At 50.0% G+C, this 18,969-nt stretch overlaps 1 protein-coding gene across 1 annotated transcript in view; it reads left to right on the top strand.

The window, feature by feature from the left end:
* The window catches only part of IL2RA (interleukin 2 receptor subunit alpha), a 29,868-nt gene that overhangs the window by 9,373 nt on the left and 1,526 nt on the right, over positions 1-18,969 (top strand). The window contains exons 2-7 of the mRNA XM_069458858.1: positions 8,755-8,946; positions 10,154-10,252; positions 12,328-12,543; positions 13,662-13,733; positions 14,042-14,113; positions 14,798-14,864. Coding sequence (XP_069314959.1) covers positions 8,755-8,946; positions 10,154-10,252; positions 12,328-12,543; positions 13,662-13,733; positions 14,042-14,113; positions 14,798-14,864 — 718 coding nt within the window. The remainder of the gene's footprint in view (positions 1-8,754; positions 8,947-10,153; positions 10,253-12,327; positions 12,544-13,661; positions 13,734-14,041; positions 14,114-14,797; positions 14,865-18,969) is intronic.

Below are 18,969 nucleotides of genomic sequence, written 5' to 3'. Positions count from 1 at the left end.
TGGTCTTGAGTTTCTGCTTGGCATTGTACTTACTTATCCGGTCTTTCTTTAAACATCTCAGGGGAAATTCCGTGGCGTTGAAAATCTCCTCGGCTCCACGGCCCGGTTTCTCAGAAGCCTCTCTCTCCTTGCAGAAGATGGTGGGTGGGATTCACCGATTGAGCGTATTTCTGCTAAAAATAGGACTCTGTCCCAAGAAATTGGTTTCAAAAATTTGAGGGAAAAAGCTGCTTTTAGATTTCAGAGAAAGAAAAAGAATCTATTTCAACACTCCCCTCCCCTTTTTCTAAATCTGATAACCCTTCAATTTTAATCAGGGTGACAGTCTGTGGCGAGCTTGTGGTTAACTCTTTAATGCGCCGAAGCTTGTCAGTGACTGAGAAGAGTCCTGGGGTGAGGAAATAACCAGCCCCCCCCCCCACGCTCCATTCACCGAAGCGTTTGGGATCCCAAACGTGGCAGTTTAGAGACAGCTGTGTGGAGGGACATTTGTGGGTCCTGCCTCCCTTTCCCTTCCAAGTCAAGAGAAAATAATTAGATCCCCCGCCCCTTAATCCCACTTTGCTGGTAGCGAGGGTTGAGGGAGGGAGGCACAGTTCTCCAAACGGGTCCTACCCCGTGAGTCACTCCTTCTCGGTTGTGGAAACTTTGACTATTGCACCCAGCCAGGCCCCAGAAAGTGTGGGTCAGATAACGAGTAACTCACAGACGGTCCGTGCCAATTACTACAGAAACATGTCCAGACCCCTTGGGATGGGCTCCCTCTCCGGCCCCAGGGAATTGGGTGCCTTTTCTCTGATGACAGCAACTTCCCTTACGCCCCTCGGTGGCAGGCACTGTACTTCTGCCACGTTTCCCTGGGCATTTCTGCTCGCTCAGTGGAAGAGCCGGGGTGGGTATTTGTTTGTGTGAACACATGATGGGTGTCAGCAGCGCCACTGCCCAAACACCAAGGCCTCACGCAGCGCCTCCCGCGGCCCGTTCGAAGGGCGCCACGCAGCCAGACCAGGCTCCCGCACGGCTCCTGGGTGCTGCTCCAGCCAGACAGTGGGTAAGAGCGGGTGGCAGGTAAAGTACCCACACCACCAGGGATATTTTGCACGATCCCGTTTTTTTTGTTCTGGTCCTATGCATGTATTAAATTTTATTATCACTGCAATTATGCCGTTTTCAACATCCTCTTACCGCCTTCTCCAGGAAGATGCTCTAGCTTTAATTGTTTTGTGGAATTCAGCTGCTGAGGACTGAGACGAGATGGAGATAGTGGACTTGATAAATAAAACTGGGAGTCAGACTTTCCCGCGGAGGATGCACCCCCAAGTTGGGGGAGAGGGAGTTTTCTTCTTCTGTGCAATTTCCGTAGCCACAAACTGAAGGAAAAAACCCTGAACTCCTTACTTCCTGCAGAAGGCTGAGGAAAGCATTAGTTTTCGGAGGAGTTGGCAGGTTGGCAGGAAAAATCCATTTGCTCTATAAATATATTTTTAAATTATTAAAAAGCACAAAGATGAATGTGGCTGTCGTCCCTGCCATCAGCATTCAGTAAGCATTTCCAGTTTACCCTGGTGGCTTCGTGTCCTTTATTGCTTAGTTTTAATACACACTACAGATACAGCGACGTTCTCTCTGGATCCAACCTAATCCATTCTTCCCCTCTCGTAAACTTGGGGTGTGTCTTCTAATGCAATATACACTACTGGTTTGTTTTTTAAATTTTAAATATACATAAATACATAATATGTTTCCTTTCACAATCTGCTCTTTTCACTCAACACTGTGTTGTTGAGATTTATTCTTGATACTTGTTTATTCTTTTTAACTCCTGTATATTATTACATTGTATCATTACAGATGGACTGTTAGAGTGTGTCTAATTTTTCCCTGTTCCAAGCAATGCTGTAATAAACAGCCTTGAACACGTGCACATGTGCAAGAATATCTCTGGGGAACATACCTAGAAGTGAGATTGCTGATCCTAGAACAGGGACAGCTTCGATTTTACTGCAATATTTTTCAATTTCTCTTTGAAGTAGCTATGCTAATTTACACCCTTCATCAGCAATTTATGAGATTTCCCAAATTCCTCACATGTTCCTCACCATCACTTAGCATCAAGAAATCTTGACATCCTTGCCAATCTGATGAAATGAAATGAAGTATCATTACTATCAGTGAGTACAGGGGATACTGGGCATGCTTCCACCTGTTTATTGGTCTCTGTGGCCTGCTTGTTCATGTCCTTTGTCTGTTTCTGTTTTTCTATGGGGTTTTTTGCTTTTCACTTATTGACTGGTATGAGTTCTTTATGTATGATGGATAATAAGCCTTTGGATAATTGTGTGTAGATTCCTAGGTTTTCTAAGTACACATGATTATTTACAAATGACATTTTCATTTCTTCTTATCCTCTCCTTCTTCCTCTTATCTCTTTTACTTGTTTCATTGCACTAACTAGGATGCTCAATACGGTGTTGAATATAAGTAGGGATTGTATATACTTCTGCCATTAAATAGAAGGCTTTTAAGGTATCTATCCTGTAGGTGTTGTTTGCTGTAAGTTTTCAGTGTCTACCTTTTATGCATTAAGGAAGTTTATGGCTATTTCTACTATCTTCAAAGTTTTTTTTTTCTTTTAATCATTAATGGGTATTATTTTAATAATCATTGGATATTCTTTTTCTTCTATTAAAATGATCATATGATTCCCTCTCCCCCTTTAAACAGTAAAAGTAGTGAATTACATCAAGATGCTGTCTAATGTTAAACCATTTGTTATTGCTGGGATAAATTCTAATTGGTCAGAATGGGTTTTTTTCTTAACACATTGCTAGAATCTGGTGCAAACATTTTATTCAGGATTCTTACATCTATTTTCATAGGTGAGGCTGCCATATAAAATTCCTTTTTCTACAGTCCTGCACAGGTTCAATAGAAAGATAAAACTAACCCCATAAAAGGAATCAGGAAGACTTGCCTTTTTTTTTTTTTTATTCTCTGAAATCGTTTGTATAAAACAGATGGTATTTTGGTAAAACTTTGTGTTCTTTTGTGGGTTGATTTCTTTAAATTATTGATTTAATTTCTTTAATGGTTAAAGTTCTATTCTTCTTCTTGAATCAATTTGTTCTTCTTGAATCTAGTTTTTTACCGATCCATCTATAGTTTTACAGTTTCCCATTTCAAATTTGTCCAAAAATTTTCATAGTAGTCTGTTGTTCTCTTTTAGATTTCTACTGTATCTATAATCGTACCTCCCTTTTCTTTGTAACATTGTCTTCCCCAAGAGCTCCGAAGCCAGGCTGCCGGGGAGAGAATCCCAGCTCCGGGACTGTGGGTCCCCCAGCTGTGTGCCCTGGATAAGTGACCTCAGGCCACCTAACAAATTGCGCTCTGCCTCAATGTTCACATCTGTAAAATGGCAATAATAATTTTAACTTCATAGTGTTGCTGTCGGAATTAAATTAATTAATATATGTAAAGGGCTTAGAACAGCCCTGGGGACATGGTAAAAACTCCAAGGTCAGGGCTCAGGGAAACTCCCACACTGATCCCTTCTTAACATGTTTTTGGTCACGGATTCCCTTGAGGATCCTATGAAAGCTGTCATCCTCCTAATCCCAGTCTAATCCTGAGAAAAACATTATAAAAATTCCCATCCCACAGGGAGGCATCCTACAAAAATATCTGACCAGTGTTCCTCAAAACTGGCCAGGCCATCAAGAACAAGGAAGACGAGACACTGTCACAGCCAAGAGGAGCCTCAAGACACATGACAACTAAATGACAAGTGCCATCCTGGGTGGGATTTTGGAACAGAAAAAGGCATCGGGGGAAGACTGTACACTACCACCAAAAATATTCTTCCCAAAGAATAGATCTGAGTGTGGCATCCCGTGGTTTGCCACCATTTTCCCATCACAACCTCTGGGAATGGCTTCTCCCAGGACAAGGTCCTTGGCCAAGTCTTTCTTTGTTGGAGCCAGAGACTGCTGTCCTTTGGTGCGAGAATGGAAAAGCTCTCCCTGTTGTCTGAGCTGCTCAGAGACGCTCTTGAGACGATGCTCTAGAGACGCCTTGTTGTCATAGTAAGCCTTTTTTGTTTTTATTTTATTTACTTATTCATTCCTTTAACACTTAGATCAAGAGTTTGAATCAGTCATTATAATCTGCTCATGGTGCACTCATCCTGCCTCTCATATTGTTATTTTCCTTCTCTTTAGTCATCATCTAGATTTCCATTTTCCTACCCCATAGATACCCACTCTTCTGCCCCTGAATTGCCTTGAATTCCTCTCTGACTGTATAAATGTCTCACATGTGCTTGGGAAAAGAATTGATTCTGATGTTGGAATGGTTTTCCATAGTTGTCCATTATATCAAATTTGCTAATTGTGTTTTTTACATTTTGCTTATTCTTACTGATTTATTTGGTCTGCTTGATCTATCCATCACAAAGGAAGACGTGGGTACAATTTTTCAGTATGATAGTAGATTTGTAAATTTATCCTTGTTTTGTCAATATTTGCTTTGTATATTTTGAAGCAATGTTATTGAGTGCATCCAAGTGTAGAATTTTTATGTTTTCCTAGAGAATTGAATCTTTAATAATATATACTCACCTCTCGATTTCTGTTAATGGTTTTGCCTTGAAGTCTGATATTAACATAAATTTCTTTTGGGTTATAATTACACATTCTTTTAGTCTCAAACATTAGGAGCCTTAATGCTTTAAGTGTGTATCTTATAAACATCCTCCAACCATACATTTTTAAAATATAGCTCAACATTCTTTTTTCTTTAACTGCAGAGTTAGTGTGTTCACATTGGGAATTACTACTGATATATATATATATATATATATATATTAGTGATCTATATATATTGCTACTGATATTGGGAATTATTACTGATATATTTTGATGATTTCCACTCTCTTATTTTGTTCTTTGTTTTTAATCTTCTCTTTCTATGCATTTTCCTCCCTTCTCTTGACTTAAATAAGTTTGTATTCTATTTTATTTCTTTTTTGCATTAGTTTGTAAGCTATTCACTTTACTCTTTCATGTTGGAAGTAATTTTCAACATTTTAACATGAACCCGGGCTTTACCAAGTCCAGATTTAATCAGTATCCTCACTCCTCTCAAATAACGAATAGCCAACCACAACATGCATCGCCTCCACGAACCTTTTCTACACACTTCTCACACTTCTGTCCTCTTCTTTCTTGCTTCTTCCTGCGTGTTTAGTTTGGTCTTTGAAAGAATTTCCTGAAAGTAAAAGTGAGATCTTTTAAAAAGGCAGAAAGGAGGGCAGCATTAGTAGACTTTGGTGTGACTCCTGTCTTACTACCTTGAGCTGTGCGGTTTGGACAACTTACTTAAACTCTCTGAACTGAAATCTCTTGCTGTGTAAGGTGAGAGTGACAATATCTACCTTTCAGAGCTGTCACTGAAGGTGATATATACCAAGCAGCAGCACTCAGGCAGGTCTCAGACATCAATGTTATTATTACACAAATAACCCCCAACGAGGGCCTGAGCGTCTGACTTCTTCAAAGATAATGATCTGAACTAAACCACAACATCACACAACACCTCCCATCACCCGGATAGTTTAGACACAGCTCTGCCTCTCGGTGAGCGAGAACCTTCAACGGATGGGTGAAAAGCACAGTCTCTCCTGAAGATTATGATTCTGTGCGATGCAAAAACATAGAACTGGGAGGCAGAGGACCTGGGTCGAGTCCAGGGCTCGCCACGAACTCGTGGAATGATCCCAGCCTCAGTTTCCTTATCTGTAAAACGTGGAGGTTGATCTACATGATCGTGGAGGTCTCTTCCAGTTCTCAGAGTCTATGATACTATTGAAAGCAATATTCAACCTATGGTATTTTCTTTTGCACCAAAAACATTCACCTTCTGTAGGGCCCACACAGCTGGTTTGGGTTTCCCAAGGAGGGAGGGGACAACTTGTGACATTAGGCGTATCCGTGGAGTCCCTGTTTGATCTGACACAGAAGAGGAACCACCGCAGGGCAACAAGACCATTTCTTCACCAGGTGACCACGCCCCCGAGACACCGCTCCGTCCCCTTGTAAAGCGTAGTCACTCGCCATCTAGACGCTTTCTGTGCTCACTGAGTTGTTCTAATCTTCACCTTCCATCTCTGCTGGATGGAGAGAGACGCGGCTCGAAGATGAGCGTTTGCTCGGTGCTGGCTGAGCGATGGTTAAAACAACCCGGCCTTGATTTGCCCACAGAGCAAAGAATCTCATCTCAGACTCAGTCCACATCCTTTTGAAGCCCCTTCCTTTCCTTTGTCTTTCGTGTCGCTCACACAGGCCGCAAGAGCCAGACGAGCCGCACATCAGAGAAACAACAACATCAAAAATCACCCGGCCCACAAACGCTCCTGGCCCCCCCACCTTCCCTCCAGCCAGGGGGGCTTTCGCTGAGCGAAGCGTCCAGGCACCCGCCGTCTGGTCCCTGCTCGCGCCGCGCTGGAGGCTCGCGGGGCCTCAGCAAGGGGGCGGCATCGAGACACGAGTGGATTAATGAAATATGCCGCATGGATACCACGGAGCGCTACCCAGCCATTTGAAAAAAATGGTGAACTAACACCTTTCGTAACAACCTGAATGGAACTGGAGACCGATGAGTGAAGTATCGCAAGAATGGAAAAACCAAAACCACATGAAACTCACTTCTAAACGGGAACCGATAGATCAACACTCAGGCGCACACATGGTAGTAAAATGCAACGGAAATCAAGCAGGTGGGAAGCGGGAGGAGGGGTCCGGTGAACTCACACCTGACGGGTACAATGCACACTACCTGGCGGACGGGCACACTTATAACTTTGTCCCAATCAGTACAAAAGCAATTCATGTAACTGAAACATTTGTGTCCCGGTGATATTCTGAAATTTAAAAGAAAAGAAGATCACCTTGTGTAAACACAGTTGGATCTCTTTGATCTTTTATAATTCCTTATTCAAGAGTACGTCCTTGGTCTCATCCAGCATAGCGTGCCAGTCTGTTTTGGAATAAACATTCAATAATTGCAGAATTAACCCCGACGACAGTCCCTTTCACCACCATTTTGCCACAGTGTTTGGACCAGCCCAAGAGCTCTCACCCACAGGAACTTCCCACCAGGTTTAACTCATTTAAAAAAATAAAAAACAAAAGGAAAGGGGAGGACAGAGGGGAGGCGTCGGCCAGGGCTTCGGTCGCTGTGGACTCTGTGACTCCAAGTGCGGTCTGTTAGGTCTTGTCCGAAATAGCCTGAGCCTCCACACCTGTCCCGTCAGACCCTGCCCACATCGTGGACAACCCCAGCGTCACCCCCGTGTCTGCAGAGCAGCCGACTTGGACGTCGTTCCTCTGCGTGGTGTCGGGTTAAACAACCGTCCACCCGGTCCCTCCGGTGTTGGTATTTTTGGGTAACTTGAGAGACACAAAAATATCTCAGGGCAAAATCCACTTTGGTTCTATTTCCCCTTCTAAAAACGCAGGGGTGAAAAATACAGGCACAGCTTTCATATTGTGGAGTTTATGCTGTGGAGTGGGGTTGAGGGCACCGGGCAAAACCGGATAAAGGGGGGTCCCGATTCCACATCGGGCGAAGCCCCACCGTCCTGCCTATACCCCTCTCGGTCTCCGTGCTGTGTCCCGGGCTCTCGTCAGGGAGAGGAGCCCACCGCGCCCACTCAGCCTGCTTTTGTTTAGTCCATGCTTGGTGAGACATGGGTGGGCCGAGCTGTCCAAGTTCTCCCACCTTCAGTTCTTGGCGAGCTCAGGAGAGTCCTGAGGCGCTGATTGGGGCGGCCTTCAGGAGGACAAGGTGCTGGGCAGAGTCTGAGCACACAGAGAAGCTTCACTCAGCCTGGGTGATTAATGAGCAACCGGCCAACCAACAGCAATGAGTACAGCGACCAGCCCTGCCCAGGCTCCGTGGGTGTTTCCGTGGCTGGAGAGGCTCCCTGCCCCCTCTGCCACTTCCTTTATCCAGCCTGGGGCATTTTCCCAAAGATCTAATCTCTTGAAGCATAAAAAACTTGTTGCAAAGTATGCAATGGAATTATTTTTCTGATTAGAACAGCTCCATTTTCCCCCTTAATAGTTGGACGTTTGGCAGCTGGTTCTGGCATCTTTAGTGGGATACCAGTGTCTGTGTTTTGGGTTAAGAGAGAATAAGGTCTTCACGGCATGAGAATGTATTCGGCAAACTCAGAGGTGGGAAGGTGGGTGGGAAACACACATTTCCTACTTGCCAGATGTTGAGCACCACGTTATATACATTTCTCAAAAAAATGGCACAATCATTAATCATAGAAGGTCAGACAGTCCTTACTTCCTGAAAAGTACTTTGCACAGATACATTTTGTCCCTCAATTAAATCTACATGTATTTCCTCCCTTCCTTTCCTCACATTCCTTGGCCCTCCTCTCTCTACAGTTGCTTGACATGAGGCACCTTCAGAATAAAACTTCATTAATTTCTACTCATTTAGTTTGAAACATATCGTATTTTAGAGAGGCATTTGTTTGAAGCGAACTTTTGAGCCAGCTCTGATGCACAGGTTTCTAAAGAACAACGGTAGCAGCCTTCGATCCTTTCTAGGAAAAAGTGGGGTCTATATACATCCTTTCAATAAAGTGGAGAAACGTGTGCTTAAATCACTGCCTGGTTAAATGTGCGAGTGTTTGCCCGGGGCCTCCTGAACTGCTAAGATGCTTCTTTCTCTTTGCAGAGCTCTGTGACGATGACCCGCCAGAGATCACACACGCCACCTTCAAAGCCTTGGCCTACAGGAGGGGAACCACGTTAAACTGTGAATGCAAGAGAGGTTACCGCAGGATAAAAAACGGGTCACCCTACATACTTTGCACAGGAAACTCCAGCCACTCTTCCTGGGACAACAAATGCCAGTGCATGAGCACCAGTAAGTGTTTCCTGAAGGGAACCTCAGCGAAGCGTGAGCCCGAGCCCAGCTCTTGTTCCCTCCGCCCTACAGACAAATGGGCCAGCCCAATCCACGGGACAACTCCTTCGAGGGGTCCCTGGAGTATTTATTCGCTAAACAAATACGAGCACCTGCTAAGTTCAAGAACCGCTCTAGGCACCAGCGATCCAATAGGCTCAGCCTCTGAGTGCTTATATTTGAGGCAGATATAAGGCAGAGGGCAGACATTGCACTAATAATTACCAAGCAATTAAAACATAATTCTAGCTCACAACAAAGTGGATGTATTTAATGCCCCCGAGCTTTACACTTAAAAATGGTTAATTTTTTTTGCTATGTCTATTTTATCAAAATTTTGGAAAAATTCCGTTAGGCGGAATTAATTGATCTGATACCGTAACTTTGCCGTTGAATTTTCTTTTTTTAATCCTGAAAGCTGTCTCACACAGCCCCATTGTCCACTCTGTGATAGTAGAATGTGGTCCATCGTGGTGGGTTCATTTGCCTTTTTATTGTTGAGCCCTGGAGATGGCATCGGTCAGGGAGCCTCGGTGTCCTCTGTCCCACCCAAACACGAGCGGACTGCAGCATTCCAAGATCCATGCCCTGCTGAAGCATGCCGCTGACCTTCTTCCCAGCACACCCTCCCTCATCCCGACCTGGAAGTCTATCCGCACCTCACCGGGGCGCTCACACTCTCCTCAACTCCTTTGCCAGCGTTGCTTTAAGATCGCGTCTCCCCAACTTCACGCGTTCTGAGCTGCTTTAGGGGAGCACAGGACGCAGTGAGTTGTGGGGTCAGACCACGTCTAATGGCCCACGCGCGTCCCCACGCTCAGTGTTGACGGAATTAACGACAAGAAAGGATCCCATTTTGGTGAGACACGCATACGCACAGAAGATTTTCATCTTCTTTGAAAGAAATCTTTCGTTTCTTCCAGAAACGAGTTGCAGGCATTGTCGTGATGCACGTGAATAGCGAGAGGCCGGTGCCGGGCGGGGCGTGGGAGGCCCCACCCGAGGGAGGGCATGCGGGGTTCATCTCCGTAGCCCCAGCACCCAGACATCACCGGGCGCTTTGTGGGCACTCGAGACAGACTCTTCTCGAGTGAATGATTACATGAGCAGTGTTTTCCACCTTAACCATTGGTGAGGTTCTTTGCTTCATTTCCCTCATATTTTCTAGCCTCTAGGCACACAAGAGGAGTTACCCGTCAACCTGAAGAAAGAAAAGTCACAGACATGCAAAGTCAAGTGCAGCCCGTGGACCAAGTGAGCCTTCCAGGTAAGAGACGCATCTGAACTCCCGTCCCCCAGCTGACACAAGGAGCTGGCTCTCTGCTTGCGTGCAGGTGACGTGTTCCCCAAAGGAGGAGGGTCTGTCCCGCCACCCAGAAGCACGCACATTCTGTTCCCCTCTTCCCGGGGTACCGTGTGAACGAGAACTAGCGCGCAGCGTTTGCGGGCTGTTTGCTCAGCACCGCAAACCACTCTTACAGCCGCCAGCCGGGGTCTGGGCTTGCTTCCCGGTTTGGGGGCTGGCCGTGTGGACGCCGACTCAGTTCAACTCAAAAGCGTGTGCTGGGACTGACTGTGTGCCTGACCCTGCCGACAGAGGGTATTACACAAACACGAGTGTGACAACAGCCCCTGCCCTCAAGGAAACACTGTATTTTTCCCCTAAGTACAAGACAGTGAACTGCAGGCAAAACTATTTCCTCCGCGGTGCTTCTCGCAGGGCAGGGCTGGGCAACGTGCCGGCCACACGGCTGAGCCTCAGAGCATCTCCCGGGCAATGCGCTGGGGACGAGCGAGCCCCGCGCCTGCCTCTCCCCTGCCCGTGGAGTCCCCAGGTGAGTCACGCCTATGCTGGGTCACAACGTGGAGGAGAAACAGAGCCTGCCAGGAAACACAGAGCTTTTTGAGGACCTGCTGACTTCTGAGCCCCGCCCCGTGGTCCTAGGCTGACTTTGTAACCTTACAAAGAGCTTCATCGTACAGAGTCTCACCTGGGCTTCACCAGCGACGGGGTCAGGCAGCGGGGAGTGAAGCTGAAAGACGGCCACGCTCCCACGATAGGATGGGATCAGGCCTCGGTCTCCTGGATTCCAGGGGCATCTTTCTACTGATAACTTATTTCAAGCTGGCTTACACTGATCCACAGCTTGCGTGATATTTCTTAAAGCCGCTCCAGGGGCATTACTGCAACAGGATGTTTTTGCCCCTCTGGCTCCGGCTCTGTCCTGGAACGGTGTTTCCAACCCATGCCGTGGCTCGTTTTGTTCTTCTTTCTCCACTGCCCTCCACCGCTGTCGGAAGGTTTTGGAGGGGACAGTGTGTGTTGTCCTGACGCAGGAGGTCACCGGCGGGTTCCGGCTGAGGCTGCCTCACAGCCTGTCTCAGTCCGGTGTTTTCATTTGAAAGACGCAAACCCCATTCAGACAGGTCCGGACAGTTACGGCTAGTTTGGGTGTCAAACAACAGCTCGTTCTGAAATGAAAACACAAGTTCGGCCACGATGTGCAAGGTGCTGCGTGGCGGAAGCCAGCTTGGGGCAGGGCCACTGGGCGCCCTGCCGGGGCAGAGGGCTGGGCAGGACACGTGCGGAACTCGGAGGGCGGAGGGTCTGGCGGGTCAGAGCACGTGTGCAGCTTCACAGGCTGGGGTTAGAGGGCACGTACGGCTACCTGTGTCCAGGCTGGGTGGGGGACTCGGAGACTGGATCAGAACAGGACACGATCCCAGAGGCCAGAAGTCCATCAGGCGTGGGCTGCGGTCGGGCGAGTGGAAAGTTACTGGGCTTGGGACATTTTTAGAGGTCTTGGCAGAGCTCGTGGGGACAAGCTATAGGCACAGCTTGATCAGAGTTCACGCTCTGTTTCTCTGAGATACCCTCGGCCCTTCCCGCCCCTCCTGTGGCTTCTCCCCTGCCCCCCGCCCCATCCTCCTGCCATGGTCCCATGTTGACCACCAGCTGCCACCAGAGAATGTGCCCCTCACCTCTCCAGTGGAGATCCAAGGTGATCTTCATGCTTTGCTGGCACAGATTGGCTTGAGCCTGTCCTAATGCGTCAGCCATGACTACCCTTCCCACTCCTGCCCACTTATCCAAACCTCGCTGTCCTCAGGGGCCAGCCCTGTGCACCCCTGCAAGCATCTGCTCCTCCGTGACACGTATCTTCCTCACCTCACCTAATCAACTGTCCCCCCCACCCCCCCCCCCCCACCCCGCTCGTGCTGGCTGAATGAGAGTGAATTTGCAAAAGAATGAGAACCGAGGTCCAGGCTCTAGCAAGAGGCAGGTTGGACTGGCGCGAGGTCTCTCCAGCCGGCCTTCGGAATTCTCTTCCCCTCTCCTAGATCACTGCACGGAGCCTCCGCGGTGGGAACATGAGGCTGCAAAGAGAATGTATCTCTTCGTGGTGGGGCAGACGGTTCACTACCAGTGCGTCCAGGGATACCGGGCTCTGCAGAGAGGTCCTGCCCGGAGCGTCTGCGAAATGACTGGTGGGAAGACAAGGTGGACCCGGCCTGGGCTCACCTGCGTGGATGAAACGCAGCCCAGTCCGTTTCCAGGTAGGGCAGCCCCCCCGCCTGTGTCCACACTGCCACTTCTGTCGGTCGGGCCGAGCAGGGTAGAATCCCTGACCCCACCCGCCATGTGACCTTGGACGAACCACTCCGTCTCCCTGGGCCTCCATTTCTTCTCATGCTGAAAACAATAGACCAGATAACTGTGGGGGCCCCAACGACTGGGGTCCTCCCGTGCCCTGGGTGGGGGGAGGGGGCTGGAGGAGGTGGAGGAGGAGGAAGGGCCTCCCGAGGGCTCCGCAGCACCCCACTCACCCTCTCCCGGCTGAGTCCTGAGATTCTACCTCTTCCCCACACCACCGAGACTGCCCTGGTTGGAAGCGAAAGTCCGGCATCCACCCACGCGTTTCTTCCCTTTGCGGGTGGCCGTGTACAGCCACGATTGTGCAACGCTCCCTGCTCCTTCCCCCGTGTAACTTCCCATCTGAACTTGGACCAAAGTGCAAAAGTGCAGAGAAGGGTCTTATTCAAGAGCACGTGCACACACACACGCAGCCCGCTACACCGAGGTCCTCGGCTGTCTTCACTCTGAAGCCTTAGTGACATTTCCACAATCGAAAGTTCCTTACGTCGACCAGGGAGTGTTCCTGGTTCCCTGCTCACCCGCATTCCTCATGCCCGTGTGTTCCTCTCTGGGACACCACTGCCGTCCCTCAGTCTGCCTACAGAGGGCCACCCCGACAGCCAGGGCACCCCACGGCCAGGGCACCCTGGCATTCCCTGATCATAGGCTTTCGGGGCCGGGTGGAGCAGCGGTGGGTGGGGAGACTGTGGCGGGGGAGAAGCCGTCCCTCTGTGAGTCTCTACTCCATCTGCGTGGCCGGGGCCCGTTTCCGAGTTGCAGGGCTGAGTAGGAAGCCCGTGGAGCAAGCGTTGCTCAGAGTTGCACGGACAGCCGGGATTGGGGTTAGATTCCCCCTCACCCACCCTGCTGAGGTCACGTCAGCACTTCCCGTGGCCCTGGGGTGGAACCGGGTGACGTGGCGTCCCCAGAGACGTGCCCACAACAGGGTGCACCGGGGCCGCTGCCAAGGGCAGGCGGGCAGGGCTGAGGCTCCGTCTCCTGTCTTCAGCTCTCAAGCATCACTTACTCTCCCCTCCAGGTGAAGAGCCGTCTCAGGCAAGCCCCAGTGACCTTCCTAGGAGGGAGACGTCCTGTCCCCTCACGACGACAGGTACGGGAGCTTGGCCGCCGACGCCCAACCCGACTGTCGCCAGAGGCAGCTCCGGGCCGACGGGCAGAGGTGGCCACAGTGCCGGGAAGGGGAAGCCCCCCCAGCAGCCCCCTCCTCCAGAGCAGGGACAGGGTCTCAGCGACCTGCACGCCCCGAAGCAAGCGTCCCAAAGAGGAAACAGGACCCAGGAGGGTCTCCAGGCAGAGGGTGGAACACCCGCCTCCCGTCCTCCCCCGGCCTCCGAGCTCCCGCCACCTCCTGCGCCCCACAGTGACGGTAACCGAGCGCCTCCCCTCTCTCTTGCCCAGATTATCAGGAGCACACGGAGGCCACCACGACCACGGAGACATTCATATTTACGACACAGTACCAGGTGGCAGGTGGGTGCTTTCCGTGTGGACAAAATGCACACCGTGCTGAGACGTGGGCAGGGTGGCCGGCTGCTTGGTTGAAAGGACCCCGTGTCCCCCTGCAGAATGTGGACAAGGCTCAGAGACTAATCCAGGCGCTCACACGCCCCAGCCCCGGGGTCAGTTCCAGGGAGGCCGGGCCAGCCCCACCTGCTCCTCCCGAGCCGGTCCAGAGGGACAGCACCCCACGGCCTCTCTCCAGAGGGGGGGCCGTGTAGCCAGGCAGACAGAGGACAGGCTTCCAGAAACACTGCGCTGTCCCCTGGTGGGGCGGCTTTGAGGCTGCCTGTGCCTGAACACACAGATGAACAGCTGCCCCCGGGACCCCAGCCAGGCAGCGTCCGGAAACCGTGAACACTTCCCAGAGACGCTAATGTGTTTATTGTTTACCTCCATGTTTCAACACTTCTTTCCCCAGGCGCCAGCCTTGCTCTCGGCCTCCTTAAATGAGGCCCGGCCCGTGAACTTCTCTGCCCTCCTAGAAACCCTCTGGGGAGGGACCTGTTCTGAGGAGGGGAGTAGACACTGCCCATCCCCCTTGGGGACAGTCTCCGTCTGCCTTGGGGACAGTCTCCACCTGCCCTGGGGCCCCGGCTCCTGCTGCCCCAGCGCCACCCTCAGGGCCCCTTTGCTGACCGACCTCTCTGTTGACAGTGGCCGGCTGCGTCCTCCTGCTGTTCACCGTCCTCCTGCTGAGTGGGCTCACCTTGCAGCGGAGATGGTGAGTCCAACCTTACCACGGAGGTGCGTCACGGAAGGGCGGAGCAGGGCGGCCACAGTGGCTCCAATCTGGAATCCCAGGGAGGATGGCTTGAGGCCTGGAGTTCAAGATCAGCCTGGGCAACATAGCAAGACCCTGTCTCTACCAAAAAAAAATTTTTTTCATTATCCCGGTGTAGTGGCATGCACCTGTCGTCCCAGCCACTCGGGAGGCTGAGGCAGGAGGATCACTTGAGCCCAGGAGGCAGAGCAATTAGCTGTGATCCAGCCACTGCACTCCAGCCTGGGCGACAGCGAGATCCTGTCTCTAAAAAGCAGAGGGGGCCGAGCAGAGGGCAGAGGACAGACCTGTGCCCAGCCCAGCCCCATCCTCTCGCTGGCCGCTCGCTCGCAGTGTGGGGCATGCACAGGGAGAAGCCGCTCGTGCCTTCCCAAAGCGTCTCTCTGAAAGAATTAAAGCCCCGGGGAAATGGGAGAGCAAAGGAAACTAACATTCGCTGAGCGCCCACTGCACACCAGGCCCGATGCTTACCTTGAGCACATTATCGCAGCCTGTCGTCCCAGATACCTTTGGAATAGCGAATGGCCCAGAGAGATTCAGTAGCTTGAACAAGATTGCAGAGCACAGGCCAACCCTGTAGCCTGAATCCTACGGGCCCGGGCTCTCCCTACCCAACCCTCTCCAGAGGGAAACCAGGGCAGCGTCTACACTGAGCTTGGCCTGCCCTGCGCTCCCCGCCCAGCTCTGCACACGCTCACACCAGCATCCCCTTGGCCAGCTGTGGAACCCACGTCTGGGCTTATTTGCACTCAGTCAGGTTCTCAACGCCGATGCATGCCAGATCCGCCAGGAGAGATTCCTTTAAATACCAGCGCTTGCACCTCAACCAGCATCTCTAAGGGGGGCCCGACATCGGTACTCTTTTATTCTCAATTGAGGTAAAATTCATCATTTAACCATTATAAAGTGTACAGTTCAGTGGCATCTTAGTCTGTTTGTGCTGCTGTAACAGAATACCTGAGACTGGGTAATCTACAAAGAGCGGAGATTTATTTCCTACGGTTCTAGAGGCCAGGAAGTCCAAGACCAAGGGACCCATATCTGGCCGGGGCCATCGTGCTGTGTCAATCCACGGCAGAAGGCGGGAGGGTGAGAGAGGGAGAGAGAACAAGAGGGGGCTAAACTCACACTGAACCCACCCCCCAGTAACAACCTTAATCCATTCTCACCTCTCAACACTGTTGCATTGGGGTGAAATTTTCCAGCACGTGATCTCTGGGGGACACATTCAAACCATAGCAAGTGGTATTTTGTACGCTCACAATGTTGTACAACCACCACCACTATCTAATTCCAGAACACGTCCATCACCTCAAAAAGAAACCCAACACTCCCCAATCCCCTACCTCTCCTAGCCTCTGGCCACCACTGCTTGATTTTCTGTCTCTGTGGATTTGCCTTTTCTGGACATTTCATGTAAATGGAATCACGTAGGCTTTTATGTCTGGGGCATTAGTGCTTTTATGAAAACCCCTGGGATGCATTCAGTACACGTGCATCTAGGTTGGATGGCCCTGGGCTGGGGCTCTGGTTGTTGAACCTGAACGTGCATCAGAATAACCTGAGGAACAGAAGGACAGAGTGAGTCCGTTTGGGATGAGTGCTGTGCTAATGACCCTGATCTGATCACCAGACACTGTGTGTCTCAAAACATCACTAGGTACCCCACGTATGTGGACAGTATTATGTGTCACCTTTTTAAAACGTTTAAAAACACAATCACCTGGGGCGCTTATCAAAGCACAGGTTGCTGGCCCCACCCCCAGAGCTTCTGATTCGGTGGACTCAGTTGGGGGCTGAGAATTTGCATCTAACAGATTCCCGGGTGATACTGATGCTGCTCACCCAGGCAACACACTCTGAGAACCACTGCCCTAGGCTAACAGTATTCAGAATCATGAGAGTGAAATCATTTCACAAAAAAGGCAAGTTTTACTGAAAAAAGCCAATTTCTCCCTCCCTCTACGGAGTAAACTAGAGAGACCCACTGTGTCTCTCTCCTGACTGTCCACAGCTCATCCCTTACCCCGGCCAGAGTATGCTCTGGTCAATCCTGATGTCACCTCCCCAGCAAGACCCTGGGAAGACAGACTCACCCCACAAAACCAAAGCTCTTAGATCCTGCTGTTGGCCCAGCCAGAGAGAAGACAAACCAGATCTCTTCCCTTCTTGTAATGGCCATCAGGCCTACGATATACTCCTAATGTTCCTCATGTGCATTATTAGAAAGTGCCAATTATTGCAATGCAAATGGTAAACCCTGCAGGGCTCCTGTAGCAGGAATTACTCACATACCTGACTGTCCACCGATGTCTGCGAGGCGTCAGCTGATGTGCGAGGTGTCACTTTAGCCTCACATGGGATGAAATATGCAAAATGCTTGACACATTGCAGGTGCCCAGTCCTTGTGGGGGCCTCTCCTTCCTCAGGCTGAAGACCTCGCAAGACTTAATCCCTAGCAAGGATTGTTCATTCGGTAGCTTGAAGGGCAAAAGCCATCGGACACAGAGGACGAGGCTATTGGAGAGTGGTAATGGCTCAGTGTTTATGGTGTGAAACAAAGAACTACGTTCCCACAAGGTCCCCCAGAATTACGATCGTGGGGCAGGGGACTCAAACATAAATCTTGCAATGACCCCTCTCATCAACGAGTTTGTCCAAAATCCTCCTTCCTAGAATCGATACCATCTCGTGGTGCCCTCTTGTGGCAGCAGAAATCCTACATTTGAATTACCAAAAGATAACCACATCCCAGCCAAAGAGAGATTTGTTTTGGGGCTTTTGTGTGTGTGTTGTTTTGTTTTGTTTTTTGGGCAATGACTAGGAGCCAACGGTGTGACACAACAGACTCACCCTGGGCGTTGAGAGCTAATGGTTAGAGTTTCAGGAATTTTGCAAACTGATTTTTTTAAGCACAGCCATTATTAAAAATTAAAGTCCCTAAACTTACAATGCAATAAATTGTATTAAAAGCAAGGGCAATAAATACTAAAAACTAATCACTTCCTAATTATTTTGCTACGTTTTGCCACTATCTCAGTTCTCAGGGTTATTTCGATCTGTTGCGTGCGAGGTGGAAATCCCATTGACGGCGGCCGCCACGCATTCCCTCCCCAGCTTAGTGTTCAGTGATGTCGTGTCGGTAACTGGAAACTGGGCCACTGGGAGAACAGACCACGGAAATAGGCATCTGCAGAGAGCTGCCTGTTACTCGTTACCAGCACACCTTGCTGCAGGCGAGCACCGAGCAAAGAGTTAATAGGAAAGAACCAGACATTCCCGTGAGCGAAGGAAGGACGGGGAAGGGTCTAAGACCACCTTGCCCAGTGCAGTGGCCACGAGCCGCCCGTGGCTGTTGAAGTAGAAACTTAAATACATGAAATACAACTAAAGCTTCAGTTCCCTGGTTGCATAGCCACGTGTGACCACCTTGCCAGAAACCAGAGGTACAACAATTTCCATCATCTCAGAAAGTTCTGTAGAAACTAGGAGTTTCAGTTCATGCAAATCACTTAGCACATCAGCTGCTATTACTATTCCTGGTCCACAGCTATTGTCTTCCATAGAGTTTTAAAAAAAATTATAGAACATTTTCTAAGTGTCATTTAGGTGCCCAGAGATGAACACATCATGGTCCTGCTCTCAGCAGCCTGCAGACTAGTGGCGGAGAAGAGAAAAAAATTCTAACTTTAAATGAACTTTGTTAAAGCCTAAGATTGGGGTGTGAGAAGAGCAAAGAGAGAGGACCCGGTGTGGGGGTTCAAAGGCGGCCTTAGAGTTGATGGTGCCTGAGTGCAGAAGGCCAGGTGGAGGAGGGTACGGGGAGTGACGTGGCATGATCACCTGTGTTTGGGAGACACCAGGCAGTTCTGAACAACTGAGTGTGAAATGCCCAGGGGCAATGGTGACCCTGATGCCATGCCGTAGTCATGGAAGATCTGGAAGATTGGGGCAGGCTGGGGAGTTGGGCCTTGTTCTGAGGGCCACTGAGAACCCCAGAACGTTTTCCTTAGGAGGCAGATGGTGGCACAATCACTCAAATGGT

This window comes from Eulemur rufifrons, chromosome 25 (genome assembly GCF_041146395.1).
Source record: "Eulemur rufifrons isolate Redbay chromosome 25, OSU_ERuf_1, whole genome shotgun sequence".
NCBI lineage: Eukaryota > Metazoa > Chordata > Mammalia > Primates > Lemuridae > Eulemur > Eulemur rufifrons.
The sequence above is the reverse complement of the archived record's forward strand: the minus strand, read 5'-3'. Positions and strand labels throughout refer to the sequence as shown.